This window comes from Ovis canadensis, chromosome 10 (assembly GCF_042477335.2).
Source record: "Ovis canadensis isolate MfBH-ARS-UI-01 breed Bighorn chromosome 10, ARS-UI_OviCan_v2, whole genome shotgun sequence".
In the NCBI taxonomy this organism is placed as follows: domain Eukaryota; kingdom Metazoa; phylum Chordata; class Mammalia; order Artiodactyla; family Bovidae; genus Ovis; species Ovis canadensis.
In genome coordinates, this window is record NC_091254.1 from 35,906,427 (window position 1) to 35,930,919 (window position 24,493).

The 24,493-nt window shown below is 40.8% G+C and overlaps 1 protein-coding gene across 1 annotated transcript in view; it reads left to right on the top strand.

Annotated features, from left to right (window-relative positions):
- Window positions 1-22,342, top strand: part of VPS36 (vacuolar protein sorting 36 homolog) — a 31,443-nt gene extending 9,101 nt beyond the window's left edge. Inside the window, exons 2-14 of the mRNA XM_069601474.1 lie at window positions 175-243; window positions 1,289-1,359; window positions 5,025-5,139; window positions 6,559-6,648; window positions 7,364-7,450; window positions 13,273-13,305; window positions 13,426-13,503; window positions 14,119-14,253; window positions 15,593-15,658; window positions 17,197-17,261; window positions 17,875-17,959; window positions 19,104-19,180; window positions 19,274-22,342. Of these exons, the coding sequence (XP_069457575.1) occupies window positions 175-243; window positions 1,289-1,359; window positions 5,025-5,139; window positions 6,559-6,648; window positions 7,364-7,450; window positions 13,273-13,305; window positions 13,426-13,503; window positions 14,119-14,253; window positions 15,593-15,658; window positions 17,197-17,261; window positions 17,875-17,959; window positions 19,104-19,180; window positions 19,274-19,367 (1,065 nt within the window). The 3' untranslated portion in view covers window positions 19,368-22,342. The remainder of the gene's footprint in view (window positions 1-174; window positions 244-1,288; window positions 1,360-5,024; window positions 5,140-6,558; window positions 6,649-7,363; window positions 7,451-13,272; window positions 13,306-13,425; window positions 13,504-14,118; window positions 14,254-15,592; window positions 15,659-17,196; window positions 17,262-17,874; window positions 17,960-19,103; window positions 19,181-19,273) is intronic.
- The last annotated feature ends 2,151 nt before the right edge of the window (window positions 22,343-24,493 follow it).

The following is a 24,493-nucleotide window of genomic DNA, read 5'->3' on the forward strand; positions in this document are numbered from 1 at the left end:
TTAATTTTAGCAAGGCTTATGAAGTGTGTAGCATTGCTTCTCTTTGACTTATGACAAACTTAATTCTAAAATGTTTATGTGATTGACTTACTATCGGGCAGTTGATGGGGAAGAAAATCTGGACCATGTTGTGTGATATGTTATTAATAGTTTGTGATGATCTTGTTTTTCTAGATAAAATTTGATCCCGGGACCCTCCTTCTTAGTACGCACCGTCTAATTTGGAGAGATCAGAAGAATCATGTAAGTTTGAATTATTTGCATCAGTTTTAGGTTTTAAGTCACTAATTTCTTTCATTTTTTCTTTCTGGCAAAGCTATAAGTAGATGCGATAAATTTTTGCTTTCCGATGTCAGGAGAATGTGTCCCGTGGTCTCTCTTGATGGAGTGCAGATAGAGGAGTTAATTTCTAGCCTCTCATTCAACCCTGAGAGTTTTTCTCTGAAAATTACTGTACAGAGAGTCTTGGTGACTCCTGGATTTTAAGTCCAAATCAGATCCTCCCCCGCATTCGAGTGTCCCCATCAGTCAGCAGTCCTTAAAGCAACCCAGTTTCCCTGATTGTTGTTGAGAAACAGGAGGAGGACGCCTGCTGCCAAGGGCATGCTTCCACCTAGATGTTGAGGGGAACTGCCTCTGGGTCACTCAGCAAGAGGAGAGAGCCCCTCCCGCCCCATTTCTGCATTTCAGTTATGGTATAGACCTGACATCTTTATTTCAAAGAGTTTTAACTTGAAAGTGTGTGTGTGTGTCTCTGTGTGTAAGTTTCTGTCGTGTGAAAGAAGCAACACAGCATGGCCCCCAACCCCATGAAATTTTACTTCTACAGGTAAACTATCCATTGTACTGAGGCTCTTGGAAAGGTCATTAACCAGTGCAAATTCTGTCTCTTTTTGCCCTGCAAGAACCAATTTTTTCCCCCTTGGTAATATTGCCCTCGTTGATAATGCATACCTCAGAACTGGTAATTTGCGTAATTCTTTATTTTTAAAGAAATAAGCATTCAAGAAAGACATCTTTTTTTGGAGGGATAGCTGTCCTCAAGCCATATATTTGTAAATTATTCTTAGTATAATTTTTTTGATTATCATGGAAGGAAGCTAATATGGCTATCATTAGACCTGTTCAATGGCCAGTCATTCATAATGAAAGGAAAAGTCATCACAGAACTTTATTCCTATTTCTAGTTGATCATAAGTTTTTCAACTTGCCACACACCCCATGAATTTATAAAACAAGGACTTCTGAGGAATCTTATGGGTCCTGTTTTCTATTGATTCCCTCCCAGGAATGCTGCATGGCCATTCCTCTTTCCCAAATCGTGTTCATTGAAGAACAGGCAGCTGGAATTGGAAAAAGGTAAGGTCCGTATATGACAGTCTTTATGCACAAAAGTGTCTCCAGTCAAGCCATCCTCATTACCTTGGTTGTCATTGACCAGTCAGTCATGGCCGTGATGCCTATATGCGAGCGAATCTGTTGGTTGTGTTTACCTTGAGAAGGTATTGTCCTGGGGGAATAGAGAAATAGGCGAGGATGGTTAAGAGGCATAAACTTCTAGTTACAAAATAACTGAGTCATGGGAATGAAAGGGACGGTGTGGGGAATATAGTAAAAAATTAGGTCATCTCTTTGTACGGTGTCATGTAATAGGCAGACTCCTGAGTAGCTCAAACGGTAAAGAGTTTGCTTGCAATGTGGGAGGCCTGGGTTCGATCCTTGGACCAGGAAGATCCCTGGAAAAGGGCATGGTAACCACTCCAGTATTCTTGCCTGGAGAATTCCGTGGACAGAGCCTGGAGGGCTACAGTCTATGGGGTGGCAAAGAGTTGGACACAGCTGAGCAAGTTTCACTTTCATGTAATAACTAGACTTATCATGGGATGGTTTTGAAATGTATAGAAACATCAAACCTGTCTGTTGTGTAACAGAAACTAACATAGTGTTGGAGGTCAGTTATACTTCAACTAAATTCATGGAAAAAGAGATCAGATTTGTGGTTGCCAGAGGTGGGGCGGGGAGGGAAGGGATAATTGGATGAAAGTGGTCAAAAGGCACAGACTTCCAGTAATAATATAAATAAGCAATAGGGATATGATGTATGACATGCCGAATATAATTACCACTGCTGTACACTATATATGAGAGTTGTTGAGAGTAAGTCCTAAGAGTTCTCCTCATAAGGGAAAAAAAAATTTTTTTTTCTATTTAATTTTGTATTGGATGTTCACTGAATTTACTCTGGTAATTGTTTCATGATGTAACTCAAATCATTATGCCCCACACCTTAAACTTCTAGTGTTGTATGTCAGTTATATCTCAAAACTGGGGGAAAATATCTATGTTTACAAAAAGATGTTATCCTACTTTAAACTCATTGATAAATGGAAGTCATTCTTAAAGCATGAATCAAGTACTAAGGTTGTTGTAGTATCCTCGGGTCATAATAAATAAGGGTGGGTCAGCTGTCACTGAATGTATTTTCAGGCAGTTGAATCGTTTTTTTTGCCCTGACAGATGGCTTGCAGGATCTTAGTTCCTCGACCAGGGATTGAACCCAGGCCCCTGGCGGTGAAAGTGCAGAGTCCCAGCCACTGGACCACCAGGGAACTCCCCTGACATTGGCTTTTACGCATCTCTGTATCTCTCGTGGTCACCTGATGCGAAGAGCTGACTCCTCGGAAAAGACCCTGATGCTGGAAAAGATGGAAGGCAGGAGGAGAAGGGGACGAGATGAGATGGTTAGGTAGCATCACCGACCCAGTGGACACGAGTTTGAGCAAACTCTGGGAGATGGAGGCAGACAGAGGATCCTGGCATGGTGCAGATCATGGAGGCACAGAGTCTGGCATGACTTAATAGCTGAGCAACAATAACATCTTTCATTCAGCACTTAAGATCAGAAGTGACCCATCTGAGCAAAGGGCCTGACTTTACTCCTAATTCTAGTTGACCATAAGTTTCTCAGCATCAACTTTTTAGGCATCATTGTTGAATAGGGCGTCACAAGAGTTATTGTCCAAACTGGGACATTTATTAGAATAATAGGGGACCCTACTTATCGTTAGACCAGGGAAGTATAAAAAACAGGACTGTCCCCAAGCAAACCAGGAGATGTAGTCACCCTGGGTTAAAGCCACAGGTTGAAATGTTTCTGTTTATTCAAGTATATAAGACATTTTGGCTTATATATACTTGGGCGCATGTAATTGAGGACAACTTGCAAACAAATATTGCTGGTAAGGAGTTTTTCCCCTACCTGGGCTTATCTTTAGCTTTCACGTAGTCAGATCCTGCAGTCAAAGAACCGGGTGCCTCAGCAGCGAGAGCACAGGGTCCTAACCACCGGACTAGCAGGGAATTTCCAGCATGACTCTTTTTATGCTGACTTTGTTTACACTTCATTTTGTATCATCTTTCAGCTTTTCATTGAGTTTCCTTTGAAAAGTCCTGATAGTTAGGGCTCCAGGTTTTTTAGTTTTAAAGGCTGTATGGTGCGTGTGCTCACTCCTAACTGATTCTGATTGTCATAGTTTGTTTCATTTCAAACAGTCTTGGGATTCTGGTTACACGGCTTTATTTGCTTGCTTCACTTAAAGATAGTCCCCAAGAAGGAACCCATGGAGAGTCCATCCACGCCTAGCCCCAGTTCACTAACCAAAGCATTTGTGACATCAAGGAGGCCCCACACGTGGTTGTTCAATTTTAGGATGATATTTAGGCAGCTCTATGGATCTAAACAAAGTAATACTGCGTAATCGGTATATCCCTTGTGTTGGCCCAAAAGTTCATTTGGGTTTTTCTAGAAGATGTTATAGGAAAACTCAAACAAATGTTGTGGCCAACCCAATATAATGTGGTCATAGAGAAAAAGGTCTGAGCTGGGTATGCAAGATACTTTGAGTTTTTCAGTTTTGCTCATGTTGGAAGGGGATTGTTTATTGAGCTGGTTGGGGAAAAAAAGACATAGAACTGAACAAATACAGTGGTGTTTTTAATGGCCTAGAAGATAGCAGTTGTCATAAAGATCATAGCAGTTTGTGATCCTGGGGCAGCAGCGTTTTGAGAATTGTTTTTGCTGCAGGATGTCTCTCTAAATCATGTCATTGACTGAGTGGCATTTTCCAAAAATGACACTGTGGAATGTTAGTTTTGGATGGAGTTTTAATAAAATGTCAGCTGGCCAGTTTTACGCAGATAAGTTTTCACATTTTGTTTTCAAATGAGTAAGGTCGTATGCCTTGGCAGAGATAATCGGCCCCCTAGTCACCTTTGGAGATGACGGGGTGGAAAACCTGATTGTCAACCAGCATCATAAACCGCCCCATTTCTGCAAGTTTATTTTGAACTGATTTCCTAAAACCACATTTTTATTTAATCTATAGAGCTGGTAACTTGAATTTTTTGGTGCACAGCGTATACATTTTAAGTAGAGAGATTTTTGAGAGGTTCATTAATACTGAATTGATACAGACTTTGAAAGGATTCCTTTCAGGATGTTCTTTGTTTCTACGTGAATTTTTTAAGTGATCTGAAATATGTTAAAAGTTACAAAAATAGAATTAGTTGTTTTTTTGTTTTTTTTTACTGCACTGGGTCTCCGTTGCTGCAGGTGGGCTTTCTCTAGCTGGGGTGAGTGGGGGCTTCTCATTGTGGTGGCCTCTCTTGTGGCAGAGCACAGGCTCTAGGGCACGTGGGCTCCGTAGTTGGCGCTCGCAGGCTGTCTAGCGCAGGCTCAGTAGTTGGTGCCCCCGGGCTCTCGGGCGCAGGCTCAGTAGTTGGCGCCCCCGGGCTCTCGGGCGCAGGCTCAGTAGTTGGCGCTCCCGGGCTCTCGAGCGCAGGCTCAGTAGTTGTGGTGCATGGGCTTAGTTGCTCTGTGGCATGTGGGATCTTCCCGGACCGGGGATCAAACCCGTATCCCCTTAGTTGCATGGTGGATTCTTAGCCACTGGACCACCCAAGAAGCTGCCAAATTAGTGATTCTTTAAAGGCAATTAAATACATTCCATCTGCTCTTTCTTCAGTGCGAAAATAGTGGTTCATCTTCACCCAGCTGCTTCTAACAAAGAACCTGGCCCGTTCCAGAGCAGTAAGAACTCCTACATCAAGCTCTCCTTCAAGGAACATGGCCAGATTGAGGTAAGTCTCCTTATGAATAAAACTGAACTAGGAAAGTGCATTTGTATGAATTCTGGTTGTTGTTTGTTTATAGGGTGGAAGGCAGTATTGCTCAAGGTACCAGTTTCCACCATAAGTTTCCAATAAAGTTTTTATCATCTCTTAAACCTGATCAGAGAAGAATATGAAGTTTAGGTTTCAGTGGGAACAGGAAGCAGGAGGATGTGGGAACAGGAAAGATCGGAGGCTGGAAATGAGCTAAGTCGTGGCACTAGGTGACTAGTGAAGTATTCGGTGCTGTTTGTTTGGATGAAGGGACAGAGGATGATGCAGTGAAATGTGTAACTTCCTCTCTGCCTGAAAGTTCACCAGCCTTGCACCAGGCAGTCTACCAGTATTAACTCCACACTGTTGTAAGTTCTTATTCCACGGTATCATGGTTTATATCTTCTGGCTAATAAGTTGGTATGTAAATATTCTTTAGACATTGATAAGCCTGTGTTTATCTCCCCACCAGGATCATAAAGTGTTTATGTTCTTTTTCTTTATAGCATCTGACCCAGTGTTCTCAATCCACAGGCTCTGAGCAAATTGAAGTGACTAACTCAAGTCATTCTCACTGTAGTTGAAAGATACAGTTGTTTTTTTTTTTTTTTTTTTTTTTACAAGCATAGGCATGTTTTGGCCCTAATATCTGACCTCACATTTTAACTAGACAAATTATTCTCTGCTTCCTTCATGGATAATGGTTGTGTATTTTTCTTGGCACTGGGTCAGTTTCAGTATGGATCGAAAACAATCCACACATGGAGGATTGTTTAAAGTCAGTCTATTTATTTCATTGTCACTCATCTCTTTGTTGAGAATAGTTCACTTTATTGTAGAAGGTCAGTTCCTTCTTTTTTTTTTTTTCCTTTGTGTGTTCTGAAGTTGATCCAAGAAAAGAACTTCCTTTGATTTCCTTTGATGTCTCTGAGAATTCTAGGCTTGTCACAAATGACCGAACAGACCTCTCAACTAAACAAATGTTAAGTAATGATGTGTATGAGGATGCCACAGCCTGCCTGATTCAGTATCGTGTATTAACACATATATATGGAATCTTGAAAGGTGGCACTGATGAACCCATTTGCAGGGCAGTGGTGGAAATGCAGACTTGTGGACACAGTGGGGGAAGGAGGGGCAGGACAAATTGAGAGTAGCGTTGAAACATATGCACTCCCATATGTAAAATTAGATCGGCCGAGGAAGCTCAGCGGCAACCTAGAGGGGTGGGATGGTTGGGAGGGGGAGGTTCAGGAGGGGGGGGACATATGTACACCTACGGCTGATTCATGTTGATGTATGGCAGAATCCAGCACAGTGTGGCAAGGCAGTTGTCCTTCAATTAAAAAGAATTAAACAAATTTAAAAAATAAAGTGTTTGTATGTGCATAACAGTTTTACAGGCGTCTATCAGAGGAGATGACACAGCGAAGATGGGAGAATATGCCAGTTTCCCAGTCATTACAAGCAAATCGAGGACCCCAGGTATTTAACTGTTTCCTAATCCAGTGTTTTCAGCTCTGTCTTTGCATCATCATTAAAGGGAAAAGAATTCTCTGATTTTAGAGCTCGCCAGAACCAAAATGGTGATGTTCTAATTAGAACCTTGTTTTCACAGAACCTGACTTAGTACTCTATAGACAGTAGACACAGAAATAACACATGATCAACTACTTACCAAGTTAGATTCCATCTTCTGGCATTCTGTTCTTCATAATTAGTGTGGCATCTGAGAGAACAGACAGTAGTACCACGGGGTGACATTTTCCAAGCCAGTCTCATTCACCCTCAACTCTGGACAGACACTCAAATGTGTAAAAGTAGCTTGTATAATAACTGTCAAGTACCAGAATTTTAACTCTTAATTTTTTGCACATTTGAGGCCCTATTAAATATCTGATACATACATGATGACTTGCTAGAAAACAAAAATGAATAGGAAATTTAATTTATACCTGAAATACAGAGTAAAAATATGCCATCTATTGTTGTGTTCAGTTTTTATTTATAATGATTTGAAGGTCATTATATGTGGCCATAAACCAACAAACGTTTTAAAAGGAAATGGATGTAATTGTGTGCTGTTTTTCTTGGGTTCTTTGTGAGTCCTCTTTCGCCATTGAACACACAGTGTGGTGGGGTTACAAAAGAGTGTGTTCTTCCTATTTGGGACGTTTTATTTTCTACTTTTGTTTTTCAGCCAGGAAGAATAAGGGCTGTAGGAATCGTAGGTATTGAAAGGAAACTGGAAGAAAAAAGAAAAGAAACTGACAAAAACATTTCTGAGGTAATTCTTATACAAGTTCCTGTCAGCTGTCTTTCTCAGCCATCTTGCTTATTCTTTGGGATACAGCTGTGGCTGCCTCCATTCTGTGTATTGGAATATAGCTTTCCTGAAGCCACAGTTTCCATTGAATGCGTCTACTTCAGGTTGGCATAATTAAGCCCAAATGTGTTTTAAAAAGGTTTTCCAGAAAGGAATAAAAAAGAAATACAGATTGATTTTGTGATGTTAGAAAACGTCATGAATTATTGTGCATATATTTTAAACTCTAGGTGGCATTGACTGGACGGTACTCATAATGAATTCAAGGTCCCCTGTATAATTATTTTGAATGTTTGGTTAACTTAGTTAAAGGGCAAATGCTATTCTGCGGCCCTTGAGTCTGATTGGACACCACCCGCTTCTGCACTGAGGACCATTCAGGACCAGGCATGGAGATAGTAAGAGTGGTTCAGACCAGCACATTACGTCTTCTAGGAGCACAGCTTGCACTTGGGTGTTTCTGAAACCTCATCATATTTGAGGAAATTCAAGTAAAGGGGAGGAGAAGGCAATGGCACCCCACTCCAGTACTCTTGCCTGGAAAATCAATGGACGGAGGAGCCTGGTGGGCTGCAGTCCACGGGGTAACTAAGAGTCGGACACGACTAAGCAACTTCACTTTCACTTTTCACTTTCATGCATTGGAGAAGGAAACCCACTCCAGTGTTCTTGCCTTGAGAATCCCAGGGACGGGGGAGCCTGGTGGGCTGCCACTTATGGGGTCACACAGAGTCAGACACGACTGAAGCGACTTAGCAGCAGCAGCAAGTAAAGGGGAGGGAACTCTAGTTTAAAAAATGAGCAATGCATTAGATCTGGGCAGTCAGTTAATACATTTAAAACATAGCATCAGTTTTCCCATGTTTATATGAAAATGGTCTTGCATTTTTATGAAATGATTTTATGAAGTAATTTTTTAAAATTTTATCACAGTTTGTAAGTAAAATTCTGTTGATGAGTGCTGTTCATAGAATTTCAAAGATTTACCTCGATCAAATAAAGTCCAAACTGCAAATAGTTACCAGATACTTGTGTTAGTCAACGTTTCTTTTAAGGAGAAGTAGTATTTCAAAACCATAATCTGCCTGCTAGAAATTTGCATCTCTAATTGAGTTGATCTTTATTTGTAGCCGTTTCCACTGGAAAAAGCTAGGATTTTTTTTTTTTTTTTTTTTAGTAAAAGTGCTTCAAGAGGTCACACTGATGCTTCTTATTCAAATTCAGGACTACACTAGCGAAGAATTACTAAAGCAGTTAAAAAGTATATATATATATATATTTTTTTTCTTTGTATGTGTTCTTCCCTTTCTTCCCAAATGTAAAACATAGGTGTGCTGTATCTGTTAATACAGTCTGTGCATTCAGCCACCATGCACCCTCTTGTACTTCCCCTGTCATTCAGCCTCATGCGTGAAAATAACTGTGTGTGATACCCCTCGTCCTCACGTTCACTTCCCTCTGTTCATTTCTGTTGCCTGATGCTCATCCTCTCGTAGATGTTTCAGAAAGTGCTCATGGGAATAATATTCCCTGAATTCTGGCACCTCTGTGTTCCTTGTACACAAAGGGCAGTTTTGCTGGATTTATAGTCCTTGGCTCACATTTGCTTTCCTGAGTGCCTTCAATATGTCACTTTCTCTTTTTCATCTGACATGAAGTGTTGCCGCCAGAGTAGTGAAAACCTGATATTCTCCGTTCTTTAAAGTTACTTGCTATTTTTTCTAGATGCTCAACGGATTTTTTTTTTTTAAGAAAGCTTTTGTTGTTTTACTAGAATGTCTAAGTGTTAGTCATTCTGGATTGTTATTCTCAGGGACACAGTATGCTTTTGTATTTGGTTTCAGACATGTTTTCATTTCAGAGAAGTTTTTCTATAATTTTCAATAATCGCTTTGGTATTTTTTTCCTCTGAGACTCCTATTAGCTGTATGTTGCAGCTTTATTGCCAGTCTTCACTCTTTGTGACTTTCTTTCCAACCCTTTTCAGCTTTTTTATTTTAGAAAAATGTCCTCTTTTTCCCCTGCTGTTCCTCTTAAGATATTATCTGCTGTGTTTATTCCTCTTGTGTTCATCTAGTAGTATAGTCTTTTTTTTTTCTTTAACTTTTCATTTTATTTATTTATTTTTGGCCACACCACGTGGCCTGCTAGATGTGGGATCTTAGTTCCCTGACCAGGGATCGAACTTGGGGTCCCCTTGCATTGGAAGCACAGAGCTTTAACCACTGGACCACCAGGGAAGTCCCTAGTATAGGCTTTATTTTAAAAATGATTTAAAAAAATTCATTCTTGATTTGTTGTTCTTTCACAACTTCTATCGTTTTCTTAACATCTATCAGCTCATTTGGAAACCGAAGGTTAATTTTTGATCCCATCTGTGAAAGTGTCTTTCTGGCTTTCTTTCATTATCTGTAATGTTACTCGGCTCCTGATTTTCTTTTTTTCTTGTAATAACCTTGTGTGGGATTTGACCTTGATACTTTGCTGTTCCTAATTTTCGTGTGAAATTAGTTTTCCTGAATTTTTAGAGGAAGGCCTGGCTCAGGGCGGCATCTCTTACTCCACAGAGCTCACTCTTGCGCTCTGTTCATGCAGGATGCACAAGGGAGGTGACTTGCCATCCGTGGTTTCCTGGCCCCGTACCCACCCCTGCTTTTAGCTGCCCGTTTCCCCGCTTCCTCTGTTATCCCTGCCTCTGCTGCTGCTGCTAAGTTGCTTCAGTCGTGTCCGACTCTGTGCGACCCCACAGACGGCAGCCCACCAGGCTCCCCCATCCCTGGGATTCTCCAGGCAAGAACACTGGAGTGGGTTGCCATTTCCTTCTCCAATGCATGAAAGTGAAAAGTGAAAGGGAAGTTGCTCAGTCGTGTCCGACTCTTAGCGACCCCATGGACTGCAGCCTACCAGGCTCCTCTGCCCATGGGATTTTCCAGGCAAGAGTACTGAGTGGGGCGCCGTTGCCTTCTCCAGTCCCTGCCTCACTCAGGGTTTGATTCCTGTCTCGATAGTTTCTCCCAGTGTGGGCTCCTATCCTGGCCGGGAAGCCTGGGGGTGCGGGGGGGCCCTTTCCAGAGTTTACAGGCTGCTTCAGCCCAGCCTGAGGACCCCTTGCCCACACGCGCTGCTGCAGTGGGCAGAGCTCTCCGCGTCTCAGTCCCTGACCTCAGGGTGCCCGCCTGCTCTCGAGTGACGCCCGCTGGCTGGCTCGGGGTCTCCCCTCCTCGGGTCTGTCGGTTGCTCTGTCGCCTCCCTTTTTTCTCTCTGCCTCACTGTTAAGATCAGGCAGCTCTTGGGGCTCTCGGTGGCTTGTCTCCGCTAGCTTGTGTCTTGGGGCTCTTGTGGAGGTCTCGTCACTCAGCTTCTTCATATATGTCGCCTGTGGGTCTTAGAGGTTTTGAGATCTCGTTGCCCCATTTTCATGGTGGGATTTGGAGAGATTCAAAAACGATGCTGCCACAGCCCGCATCTTCCCAGAATCCTCTAGTCCCATAAAATTCCAGCATTTTCTCACGAGACAGAAGGCTTCTTACTATCCAGAGAGGGAATCATCTCAGGGCTGGTGACGCGACTTGGAACCAGGGTCATGAGGACTCGGGTTTCCTGATTCTTAGACTCTAAGTGTGGTCTGCTGCGTCCCGAGCGCTCTCTGCCACCCAGAAGGTGCTGTTGCTGTCCTCTCGCGGTGGCTTCCGTAGTCATCCTTCTGTGTGACACTTGGAGGTGGCACGGGGCAATGAACCAGTTTTGCATTATCAGTATTCCTGTTTCTAAAGGCTGCCATACTAACCTGGTGTTCAGAATAGCGTTTTTCTTGACTTATGCACTGTTATTCCACTTCAGTGTGGTTTTCAGAGTTGCATAGTCAGAGGAGTCTACACAAGCATTGGGCTCTTGTGCAGGTCATTGATCTCGTCACCAGATGGTCCTTCGTCCGCTTCCCAGGTGGCGCAGTGGTAAAGAACCCACCTGCCAATGCAGGAGGCACAAGGGGATGTGGGTTTGATCCCTGGATTGGGAAGATCCCCTGGAGTAGAAAGTGGCAAACCACTCTAGTATTCTTGCCTGGCAGATTCCATGGACAAAGGAGCTGGTGGGCTACAGTCCATGGGGTCACAAAAAGTCAGACACAGCTGAGCGACTAACATGTTCAACGCTAATACCAAATTTTAGAATAATAATAGAAATAGAAGTGAGGATGCTTTTAATTATGCTTTATAATTACCTAGAATTTTTTATAGGCACTTCTTCCAAAATACTAAAATATTTGTATTTATTTTTTATGGACTGTGCACATTAAGAGTTAACTTGTGTATTCTACGTAGACTTAACCATTATTTTCAGCAGACTTTTTCTATGAAAATATAATACAGTAAATTAAATGACTTACCATATAAAAATTTAGAAATGTTGTCTTTTCTTTTCACTTAGGTAAAAGAAATCTAGTAACTGTATACGCAAAGTAAAAGTCTTAAGTGTGTAAAGTGTCTGCATTTTAATTTTATTTGAAAATGAGGCTGGTATGCGGTTTGCCCTCCATTTAAACATTCGAATAGCCTTAGTTTCAGGGCCGTTGCCCAAAGTTTCCCACAAAAGGTTTCCTGCATCTGCTGGCCGCTGCTGATAAGAATCCAGTGTTTAAGCCTTTTGTTTATCTGAGGAAGTTCCTGTTAGGTGTGTGCACATTTGTTCCCCTTTGTTTTCAGTAGCAGCCCAGTGAGTTGACCATAAGAACTGTACACAGCACTCTATTCTTTTAGCAAAATCTTTCTGCAGATGGGGGATACGTTCCTGCATGTCATTAAGACGGGCACCAGCCAGGCTGAACCCGGGGACCACTGTTCTCGGTGGATTGAGTTTTCAATTAATGATAAGCTGCTTACTTGGTTTTAAAAAATCACATCTGTGCACATCAGTTAGATGCTGTTCTGCGCTGGAAGTATGTGAGTGTGTGCTCAGCTGTGTCCAACTCTTTTGTGACCTTATGGACTGTAGCCCGCCAGGCTCCTCTGTCCATGGGATTCTCCAGGCAAGAATACTGGAGTGGATTGCCATGCCTTCCTCCAGGGGATCTTCCTGACCCAGGGATCGAACCGACATCTCCTGCATTGGCAGGCAACTTCTTTATCATTGAGCCACAAATACTTGAATTATAAATGTATCTGATTAAGTTTGAAGAGGCCTTTGGAGGGGATGGATGTTCATTGTAGTAAATCAAACAGTTGATGGGTTTTATTTAGATATGCTTTGGTGGTATTTGAATGTTCTTTTGTGATATCCAGTTTAGCCAAGGCTACAAGTACAATCTGTGTAATATTCAAGGCTGAGGTTTATGGTTTTGGTTAATCACACCTGCTATTAAAGCCGAAATTGTTGGACCCAAAGGAGTATTCCTGCAGCTGCATGTTGCCATTTTCGGCCAGGAAAACACCTGTGATTTCTGACCTCTTATCTGGGAAAAACTGGTGACAAATTTTCTTACTTGTGTCAAAGAAATAATATTTTCTAAACTATTATGTCACCTTTTGTTTGTTTAACCAGTAACTGTTTTCTTTCTGAAAATTTGTTTTCTGTAGTTGGTTTTGGAAATTTGACAGCTTCTAAGCTAAACTGAATTCTTTAGGATAAGGTAGACTTATGACATATAACTATTCATATAAATAAGTTGATATTTGTCAGGAATTTTCATAAATTTCTATCATAGGAAAGAAAATAGAATGCTTCATTGCTTTAAAACATCTCAGTTCTTTAGACAGATTCCAACAAAATCTCATTTCTCATTTCAGGCCTTTGAAGACCTCAGCAAGCTAATGGTCAAGGTATATGTCATTTACATCTATTAAATTCATACCAATTATAATACACTTTTGAAAATATATTTTGTTAGCAGACATTTAGGGACATTACTTCTTTTTACTCTTTTTCTGTTCTCTTGACAGGCTAAGGAAATGGTGGAGTTATCAAAGTCCATTGCTAATAAGATCAAAGACAAGCAAGGTGACATCACAGAAGATGAGGTACACAGGTGGCCTCTTTAAGGCTTTGGGAACTAGATTACAGAGATAATACAAGGGCATTTTGGTGGTTTACCAGCATGCTGTTTCTTAAAATAGTGTTTGATTTCTTTCAGGACTTGAGAATATATGACAATGTGGAAGAAAAAGTCAGCCATAAAAACTTTGATAGCTCTAGCAGAATTAAAGGATATTTCAGTACTTTTTCCTGGAGTGTAGAAAATAAGAGATACTGAAATGTGGAAGAAGTGATTGTTCTCGATATACCCTTAAGTTTGATATGTTTCATTAAATTTGTCTACAATCTGGTCACAGCCGTTTTCCTAGGTTTTTGGTTTTATCACTTGGTTGACATTAAACAGAGGATGGTTGTTATCTGAGTCTCATCTGCCACCAAGCCTGTGGGGTAAATAGGGATGGTGATACTAAGGCAGGAAAAGAGTAATAATCCAATTTATGCCAGGAAATACTAGGAGTCCACTCATATATTTCACAACAGAGAAACACACTAGAAGAGATGGGTAGATGAGTGGAACTGAATGTCTGATGGATTTCAGATGCTGGGTAGAGAGACTAAATCTGCATAGTCTTTTCGTGTATCTTTTCCTCTCATTATAGACCATCAGGTTTAAATCCTATTTGCTGAGCATGGGGATAGCTAACCCAGTTACCAGGGAAACCTATGGCTCCGGCACACAGTACCACATGCAGCTGGCCAAACAGCTGGCTGGAATACTGCAGGCACCTTTGGAGGTAAAAAACAAAATCTTAATGGTCTCTTTAAATTGTGTTAAATTATTTTTGTGTCATCAGAGGTCTTAAGAGCTTAACTCCTTTCATGATGTGTCTACTATTCAACCAACATGTTATTTTTCCTTGCAGTAATAAATTAAACTAGTTCAGTGATTCTTTGTCAATAATTTTCTAAATTGTTTTTAATTTCCATTTCAGATATCTAAATCTGTTTGATACAAAAAGTCTCTTTTATTTTCAAAAGGAAATATATAATCTGTATATATTTTAGACACATTTTTTCATATAATGTGTACTATTAATAACTTCATAATAAAGTTTCATATTCTAGTTTAACATTATTCAGGGAATCAAACTTTATGAAAGCACCTGTGTTAAGAAATATTTCAAACATATGACAGAGTAGGATAGCATAATGAATCCTATGCCCCCATTATCCAGCTCCACTCAAAATTATTTTAAAGAGAATCCCAGCCATCATATCCCTTTACCTGTAAACATTTAACTATGTAACTATAGTGATAAACATGCCTTTAAATGTGATTATAATTCCATTTCACACCTAAAAATTTAAAAATAATTTTTTAGTATTATTGAATACCTAGTTAGTATTCACATTTTCTGTTGCAGTTGATTTGTTCAAGCCAAGATACATTGCAAATGTTTGGTTTCTCTCAAGGTTTTGTTTTTTTTTTAAATTCTATGGGTTTTTCCCTCTTCCATCTCTTTTCTCCCATCATACGATTTATTTACTGAAGAAGCTAGTTTATCTTATAGAGTGTTTCAGAGTTGGATTTTGCTAACTGTAAGTTACCATGCTTCACTGTCTTATGCGTTCCCTGTAAACTGGTAGTTATATCTAGAAGTTCTTTTTTTTGTCCTAATAAGAATATTTCATAGAGGGTTTTGTGCATTTCCATCAGGAGGTATGTTATATCTGATTATCTTTTTTGTGTGATATTAATACCTACTGTCAGTCATTATCTGTATCTGTTACTTCATTAGGGGTTGCAAAATGGTGATATTCTTATTTAAGTCTATCATTTATTTAGTTATTAGCTGGAATAACTTAAAACATTTAAATACACTTTTTGAAACATAGTGTCCAACCCCTCTTTTTATTTAAGTAAATGTTAAAACAGTAATTATGGCATTAAAGTCCAAATAGGGAATTTGAAGTGCCTCCTGGTATCTGAACAGGTTCCTGGTGTGTAAATATAGTTTTCAAAAGCTTCTTAAGAAATTTTATAATTTCTGATTTTGCTCTGATTATGATTTCCATTAGGAAGTGCTAACTAGCGCTAATTATAATGTTTCTTTTTATTTCATATTTTAACAGGAACGAGGGGGAATAATGTCACTTACGGAGGTGTACTGTTTGGTAAACCGAGCTCGAGGAATGGAAGTAAGAAGTTTTAGATACGCTTTTGGCTAAATATAGACTTTCTTGATAGAATACAAATTCTCCTACAATGAATACAATCTGAGGAAGGGCTGTGAATATCAAAAGTATTGATATTTTGAGAAGCAGTGTGGTGCAGTGAGAGGAACACTGCCCTGGGATCTAGAGGGTTGATTCTGTCCCTGGTTTTGCTCAGTGACTTTGAGTAGCTTCCTTAACCTCTCTGGAACACAGGTTTTTTACCTTTATGATAGGGTTTAAATTGAGTGATACCTTAGCATTCTAATAGCCTATGTTTGTGTCATGATGAGCAAGACTATGCCTGGTGACCTTACTCTGTGATTGTTAACTGTTTTGAATGAACCTGGCTGGACTCAGATTGCCTGTGGATAACACAGCGGGAAAGCTGCCCCGTTCCTTTGGCTTAGAATCAGCCCCTCAGCTCTGGCTGTCCTTTCCTAAGGACCTACCTGTCCTTAGCCTCCAAGGCTCTGTCTGTGCACTCTCTCTGCCCTCCACGCAGACGGCTCACACGTGCATCTCCAGTGCTCACCCAGGTTCCCCAAGTCAAGGCTCTGCTCTGTGCTTTTTTGTGTTTTTTTTGAATTTTTTGACTGTGCCACACGGCATGGGGGATCTTAGCTCCCCAACCAGGAATTGAACCCACACTCCCCTGCATTGGAAGTGTGGAGTCTTAATCACTGGACCACCAGGGAGGTCCCTCTGCTCTGTGTTTTAATTTGAGCAGTCATAGTAATCATCCCCAGTGGGTGCTTACTGTCCACCAGGCACTCTGCACGTGTTCTCTGTTTATCCTCCCCATCACTCAGTGTGGTAGCTACTGTTACTCTCCCCATCTGGGGGACAGTTCGGGGATGAGGACACTGAGGCTCAGAAAGATTCAAAAGCCTGACCATGGCTCTACCTGGAGACAGTCTTTTGACAGAGATTGGGACGCAGGCTGGACTGGCTCCGGAGCTATTCTGTGTGACTCACAGCTGCTGGTCACCACCGTACTGAGCTGATTCTTCAAGGCCGTGTGATCCAGAAGGGTAGCCACTAGGTAGCTACAGGGGACGATCGTAAACTTGAAATGCAGGTAGTCCAAATTGAAGTGTGCTGGAAGTGTAAATTACACCCTGGATTTAGAAGACTTTGTATAGAATAAAGAAGTGTTAACTATCTTATTAATGATTTTTATATCAATTACATGGCAAATTTTTGGCTCTGTTGGGTTGAATAAAATATATGCATTATAATTAGTCTCACCTGTATATTTTTTAATGTGGCTACTAGAAGGTTTTAAGCTACATATATGACTTGTATTATATTTCTTTGGATAGTACTGCTCTAATGAATAGACGTCTTTGCTTCTTTGTTAATCCTTTTTGCCTTGTACGTGACTAAACCACCTAAAATCCTTGATGCATGATCATTTTACACTTAGCTCTTCTGTTTGAGTGGTCATCATAATTACATAGCATCACTCTATTAAATTTGCAGTGTAAATGGTAAACTTGGATTTTTCCCCCCCTCTCTAGTTGCTTTCACCAGAAGATTTAGTAAATGCGTGCAAGATGCTGGAAGCGCTGAAATTACCTCTCAGGTAAACGAACCTTGCGGGAAGTTTGCCATCTGTTGTCACAGTTCCACCCTGAGTAGACAGAACAGCCCTGTAGGTCTGTCCTCCTGCGTGGTGAGCCAGCATATGCATCACTCTTCTGGAAGTTTCTCTCACATGTGGGCAGAAATCACCTGGCACCATGGGCACCTGTCATCCCAGCTTCCATCCTTCTCCGGGCTGTGCAGGGCCTCAGGGGCAGGTGCTCAGGCTCTTGCCAATGTGGGCCCCTCCCATGAGGTCACAGCGACCAGTCTTTCTGTGCTTACACAGTTTTTTTTGTCTTAGTCTCTGGAGACCTGGAAGTACAAACATTCAGCTGTGAATTGTATTTTCCTTATCCTCAGGTTTAAAAAAAAAGTAGCCAGGCATATTTTACTTAGCATGTGGATTATAGTTCAGAATTTCATGAGCTGTTTATTCATGAGCTTTTTTGGTTATGCCTTAGTTACCCATGGTCGTTATATTTGAAATGCTGTTTTGTGTTAATATTGCCCTCAGACCTGGGCATAAATGAAAGTACAAAAATGTTTTCGCCTCCCCGAGGGTCCAAGACCCCAGGTGCTCACGGCTTTGTTCTCCCTTCTGCGACTTTTAGACTCCGCGTGTTTGACAGCGGCGTCATGGTCATTGAGCTGCAGTCCCACAAGGAGGAGGAAATGGTGGCCTCAGCCTTGGAGACGGTACGGGGACCCGGCTTCCTCCCTCCCTCGTTAGAGCTTGCCCCCCCGAAGCCCCCAGTGCTTAGCAACTTAAGAAACAGGATTTCCTTTTGAATTCAACTTTGCTAAAAAGTAATGTTCACAGACCCAATTGAAAACGGTTGATCATTACCAATGAGTGCCTGTTCATCACATTTATACTTTGAAAGCTCTTTGAAACTTGCCAGCGCTCATAACGTCTTGTAAGTAAGGGGAGCTAGAATGAGGGAGGTGCTTACTGCCTTTTTGTTTGAGACTCAGCCTTGAGAGTAAGTTTTTAACTTTGTCAGAGTGTCACCCATGATTGAACTTTTTCTTTTAGCCATACCCGTGTAAGCTGCATTGGAAACATTGCAAATTGTTTTGTGAAATAATTGCTTCAAAAAAATATGGAAAGCAACTGTAGTTTAGGTGGATTTTGCTGGCCAAACTGATCATTTGTTAGGACCTTGAAATATTACTGCCTCTTAGCTTCTGTGGTGAGCCTGTGTAATTAGAATAACTCACATTTATTATACCTCTTATTTTAAACTTGATGAAAGTTTCAAGATTATACATATTCCGATCACATACTTAAAACCAATCCTGTGTATAAGGGTCCTTCACTGGAGCGTGTGCTATGCACTCGGTTAGAATTTGTTGTATGTTCCTTTTTAGACTATGACGTTCGCTGCCTTTATTGGGCTTCCCAGGTGGCGCTAGTGCTAAAGAACCTGCCTGCCGATGCAGGGTACTTAAGAGACACGAGTTCAATCCCTGGGTCAGGAGGATCCCCTCAAGGAGGGCATGGCAACCCACTCCAGCATCCTTGCCTAGAAAATTCCATGGACAGAGGAGCCTGTCAGGTTACAGTCCATGGGTTCCCGAAGAGTTGGACACCACTTATGTGACTGCACACACACATACACATTGCCCTATTACACAGTGTTTTAGCCTACAGTGTTTGTTTTGGGTCCTTCCACTTTTGTAGACTTAAGCATTAGTGAAGAAGATATAGTTCTGGAGTGATTTTAGTAGAAAATTCAGTCAATTATTTCACAGTAGATACACATAGATATTCTCCTCAGGTTAGTACTGAGGTGGCCTAAATGATCACATTTTTTTTCCTGCTCTGTGTTTCTGTTAGGTTTCAGAGAAGGGATCGTTAACATCAGAAGAGTTTGCTAAGCTCGTGGGAATGTCTGTCCTTCTGGCTAAAGAGAGGTAAGCGAGGTCTCTGCTGCTCACTTATGGCTATCATTTGTGTTTCTGAATGGATGGATGGATGATGGTGTTTTTTTCCCCCTTGACTCCTAGGTTGCTTCTTGCCGAGAAGATGGGCCATCTTTGCCGAGATGATTCAGTGGAAGGCTTGCGGTTTTACCCAAATTTATTTATGACACAGAGCTAAGAGTTTTGTATCTGAAATAACTTGTTATCCATATACTTGCATCATGGAGAGGTTGAATGCCATTGAGCTAAGGGTAAACCCTGATAAACAGAATTTACTGGAACTTTGCAGTATCATACAAGATCCTTTTAATTTCTCCCTAAATATTATGATCCAGGAAGCTTCTCTAGGATATATATAGGAAAAATACAGAAAGTTGAATGCCAATATTAATTCAAAATCATGCTACCATTGTATAGAAACCCTCAGAGTTTAACTGGAAATTTGGTGGATTTTAACTTGATCTTCAAATCTGATCATTTTTTAAAGAAAAGAATTTAGTTCATGGGGGAAGAAAGAGAAGTTGCGTGTTTGGACAGGTTAGATGTTATTTTGGTGTGACTGAAATTCACTGAATTATGAAAGAAGTTTTTCTTTGCATTTAGTGTGGACCTTTGGGGGATTTTCATGAAGAAGTTTAGACCTACAGTGTAGTGTAAGAACCTGACAACATCCAACTGCAGTATGTCACGTGAGGCTCTTCCTAAGGGCTTTTTAGAAGCAGCCATAGGCATGTCTTCAGCAGACCAAATAAAGCAGCTTAAAAAAAAAGAGAGAATTTTGCTTGACTTCCATATATATAATCTGACTAGTTTCTTTTTCTTTTTTTTAAAGTGATGATTTCATGGCTGGCATTTAAAGAATGCAACTATGTCATTCTGTTTTAAAAACTGCTGTGGATTTTGCTAGTGAATTAAAGAGCTGTATGGACATGCCCGGAGATACGGTTACAAATTTGTAAAGTAGACGGTTCAGGATTTCCCTCAGATTGTTATGTGGGTGGAGGGGCCTGGAAGAACCTTTTAACTAGCTTTACATGAACTTTGGTGCTCTTTTACCTCAAAGCCAAGGATGGACAAATAGAAAGTGGAAATGATAATATGTCTCCTTTTCCTTCCCTTAAGGAGTTTCACTGCTGAACTTTTAGAAACTCTATCATCCTCTAGCAATATATTTTTCCTTTGCTCCACACATTATAAGTTGTGTGGAGAAACTCTCACTAGAAAGTATTACTGAGATGACTGGCAAATATTGAATCTAGATCGCTTGAGTTTTCTAGTGGACCGCCTGACTTCATTACTGCAACACGGCGTACAGTCCGTTGGCATTACCTCAAACTCAGGGACACCACAGGGAGAGAAGGAGAGCCCCTTTCAAGGCGGAGTTGGCAGTGGAAGGTCACTGATGGGTTTTGACCAAGCCTCTAAAAGGGGTGGTATCTGTACTGAGAGAACCTTTGAGAGCAGGAGGCGGGAATGCTCAGCCTGAGACTCTGGGCTCCCTGAGACATCCTCACTAAGAAGTGGAGGACCACTGCCGGGCCGCTGCAGATGCCCTGTGGGCAAGGTCCGGGGACCCTCAGCTGCAGACCCAGGGAAACCCTCCACATGCAGCCAGAGTCGATCCCTGACCCCTGCCTGATCCCTGTTGCTGCTTCACATCCTCCAGTGTCACGGGAACTTCGTGGCTGAGGCATCCTGCCTTAGTTCCAAGTCCGTCGCTGATTCCATGTGGTGATAATACACCCCTTAACATCCCCTCTCCTTTGTTTGGGGGGAAGTTCAGTGTCTGGCTGCCCAAGTCTTTGGAGCCATGGTGTATGGTTGTTTGCGTGTCACTCCTCTCTGGGAAGCACTCTGTCTCACACACACATACACACTCATCTCATTCACTCAATATCTCATCTGGCCAAGGTTTTTAAAAATTACACAGATAAATAATCTGTTTCACCAGTTGGAATGAGTTGCAGCTAAGATTGTTAGAGCTACTAGGTCTTCTAGCTGTAATGGTGTCGATTCATTACAGCAGACTCATGAGTCAGCATATTTATTTATCCTAGTGTGACAACACATTAACAAAAATGGAGCAGTCTGAATTATATAAAGTGAGCTAAAGTGACATGAATCTAGGTTTGCAAATGTCACATTATTTAAAAAACAGGTATGATTGATTTTATTGTTTTAAAGTGGGCATTCTTCACTGTTTCCAGACCTCTATATGTATATTTTTGTTCTTTTTGTTTTGTTTTTGCCAAATAAGGTGTCATTTTCATTCCTTTGTTGGAAGAGGTTATGTTTAAATACAACCAGTCAGGCCCTAAGTGCAAAAAAAGTTCTGTCTTCTTGGTGCTTATCACTGTTATATTATTATTTTTGCTTTCTAACTTTGCTCTTTGGAGCACGAATCTGTAGCTTTATGATAATGGAATATTTCTAGTCACATACTGTCCAACCTTTGTACATTGTACAAGTGAAGAATGTTTTCAGGGTTAAATGATTGGTATTAATGTATATAGAGTAAAATTATTGCAAAATTTAAAAATGATTTTTCTTAACTTGGTGTTCTTTTTAAATACTCTTTGAAAAATGTATGAAAATGATAAAGGTTTAGTCAGAATAAGCCAGTATGTTAAGATTTTTTCTTTTATATTTTATAATCGAGTTGATTATAAATATTTTTGACCTCAAGGTCTTACTATTTTAGTTATCTTTAAAAAATGGGAAATGACTCATGAACTGTTCTTTTTTATTTTTTTTAATTCTTGATGTGAATTCCACTGTTGATTGACCATGTGTATTTATGTGAAGGTACTATCTCTTGTTCCCTGTTACCAGACTCAGCCAACCAGACATGGATTTATCATGTCATTATTCTCATGTTCAGATACTTAGAATGGTTCTTCCTTGCCCAACAACCTCCGAGTTTCCGTCTGATACAGTAGGGTCACCCCTTATAAGATAGGTAGGTTTTAAGGACTATGCTTAAGGATGGAATCAAGCATGCTCAAAATGATCCGTGAAAATCTCTGAAATTGCCAATAAAGTTCTCTATATATTAATCTTACAAGTAGAATGGCTGTAAAGTGATACATGGCTATGAAGATTTTATGACTATAGCAAGTAAAATATATAATAAAAGACTACATATCAACAGTAGACTTTTGTAGTACCAATAATTAAAGTACTTAAATGTGTCTGTTTTTTTTCCTTTTTCTTCACTATGCTGATAGGTATGGTTGAATTTATGTAAATGTATTTCTGATCCTACTCCTTATGATGGATCTTAAGTGCCAGCTCCACGGGGGCAGGGATTTTTATCTGCTTTGTTCACGGATGTGCCCTCAGAGCCTAGAGTGAGGCCTGGCACACAGTAAGCATACAACAAAATGACTACCAAGCGAGTGACCTCCAGTGTGTGTGCCTGCTTATAAATGGGCTTTACTTCACCCTACTTTCATCTCATTGAATTCAATAAAAAGAAACATTTTTGAATGCCTGTTGACTTTGTGTGAGGAACTGGGCCACTGGGGGATATAGAAGTGAATAAGATGCAGCCCCTGCTTTTAAGAGGGACATAGACATGTGAGCAGCCTTAACTGAAGATGGGAATGAAGTCTGTGCCATTGCAGGGGCACGGGTTCCATGCTTGGAGGACAGAGGAGGGAGGCTTCTGTTCTGATGGAGGACAGTCTGAGAAGGTCTGGTGGGAGAGGAGGAGCTGATCCATTGGGCTCAAGAGAACCAAGAGATGGTCGGGGGAAGGCATTGGGTCAGGCCCTTCCTCTTCCTGGGCCACATTGTCCTTGTTCAGACATCCCTTTGTTATCTCCTCCCATCTACCCAGCCCCACCCTAATAATCAAAACTATACTTTTCTCGTTCCCACCTGCTCTAGAAAAATCTGTTTCCAGGGCACAACTCTATTATTCCGAAACCCAATTAACCATATATTGGGTTGGTCCAAAAGTTCATTTGGGTTTTTCCATAAGCTTTTGCGAACTTTTAGGCCAGCCCAACACTTGACTGTCTTTTATCTTGTTCTCTGTTATCTCAATGCCACAAGAAAACAGAGAAATTCGATTTCTTTAAGTTATAAGGAATATCACATGACACCTCTTTGGAATTCCCAGTGACCTACATCAATGATTATACATGGTAGATTCCTAGTTAAGTATTCATTCAGTTGAGTGGCTTTTGAATTATAGTGTGTCTTGAGTTGAGTCTGAAGCCTTAGTCTGTGTCCTTTACCCTCTTTCCAAGAGGCTTCTTATCCACACTTGTCCGGTCTCAGCCTGTCTGAGATACGCTGTCTTATTCAAATTCCATGACACGGGCCATGATGTGGGAAGCATTCCAGAAAAGTTAGATTAACACACATGTAAGGTCTTATTTTCACAGTGTGACAATTGGGTCAATCACTTTCTTTCTTGTGCTCTAATAATGATGAGTCAGTTAAAGCTTGTCTCTCAGTGTTATCTAGGGGGAAAAAATCTCCCTATTTATATAAAGGGTGTTATTGAGATAGTGAACACATTTTACACAATTTGCAAAAGATCCCTTGACCAGTCACTTACTCAAGATATCTTTGTCAGCCAGCTTGTTTTAGTTTAATACAGCTAAGACCATACCACGGTTCTTTTGAAAGCTTTTTTCCTTTAAATTCCTGTTGGCTTCTTTTTAGAAAGGATTAAACTGTCTTAACTGTCTAGCAAACAGTTTGGCAAGAATTCAAATTAAAGCAAAAATGACCAAACATCTCAATAATGCTCTTATTTAAAAACTGACCAAGAGTCTTCTCCAACACCACAGTTCAAAAGCATCAATTCTTCAGTGCTCAGCTTTCTTCACAGTCCAACTCTCAAACCCATACATGACCACAGGAAAACCCATAGCCTTGACTAGACGGACCTTTGTTGGCAAAGTAATGTCTCTGCTTTGATCAATGATCTCACGTTGATCCCAGGCCCTTGCACTTCGATTGAGGCAGAGTGGGTTTCTAGGAAGAGTGTGTGTCTGAGAGATCAACACTTACCAAGTTGCTTTCTATACATTTCACTCAATCACCACAAAACTTCAGTATATTAGATGTCTTTTGCAGTGGAGGAAAGGAGGGGTTAAGTATTTGCCCAAGGTTACGGAGGCAAAGTGAAGAGAAACTACAGAGCCTCTTGATGAAAGTGAAAGTGGAGAGTGAAAAAGTTGGCCTAAAGCTTAACATTCAGAAAACTAAGGTCATGGCATCTGGTCCCATCACTTAATGGGAAATAGATGGGGAAACAGTGGAAACAGTGTCAGACTTTATTTTTTG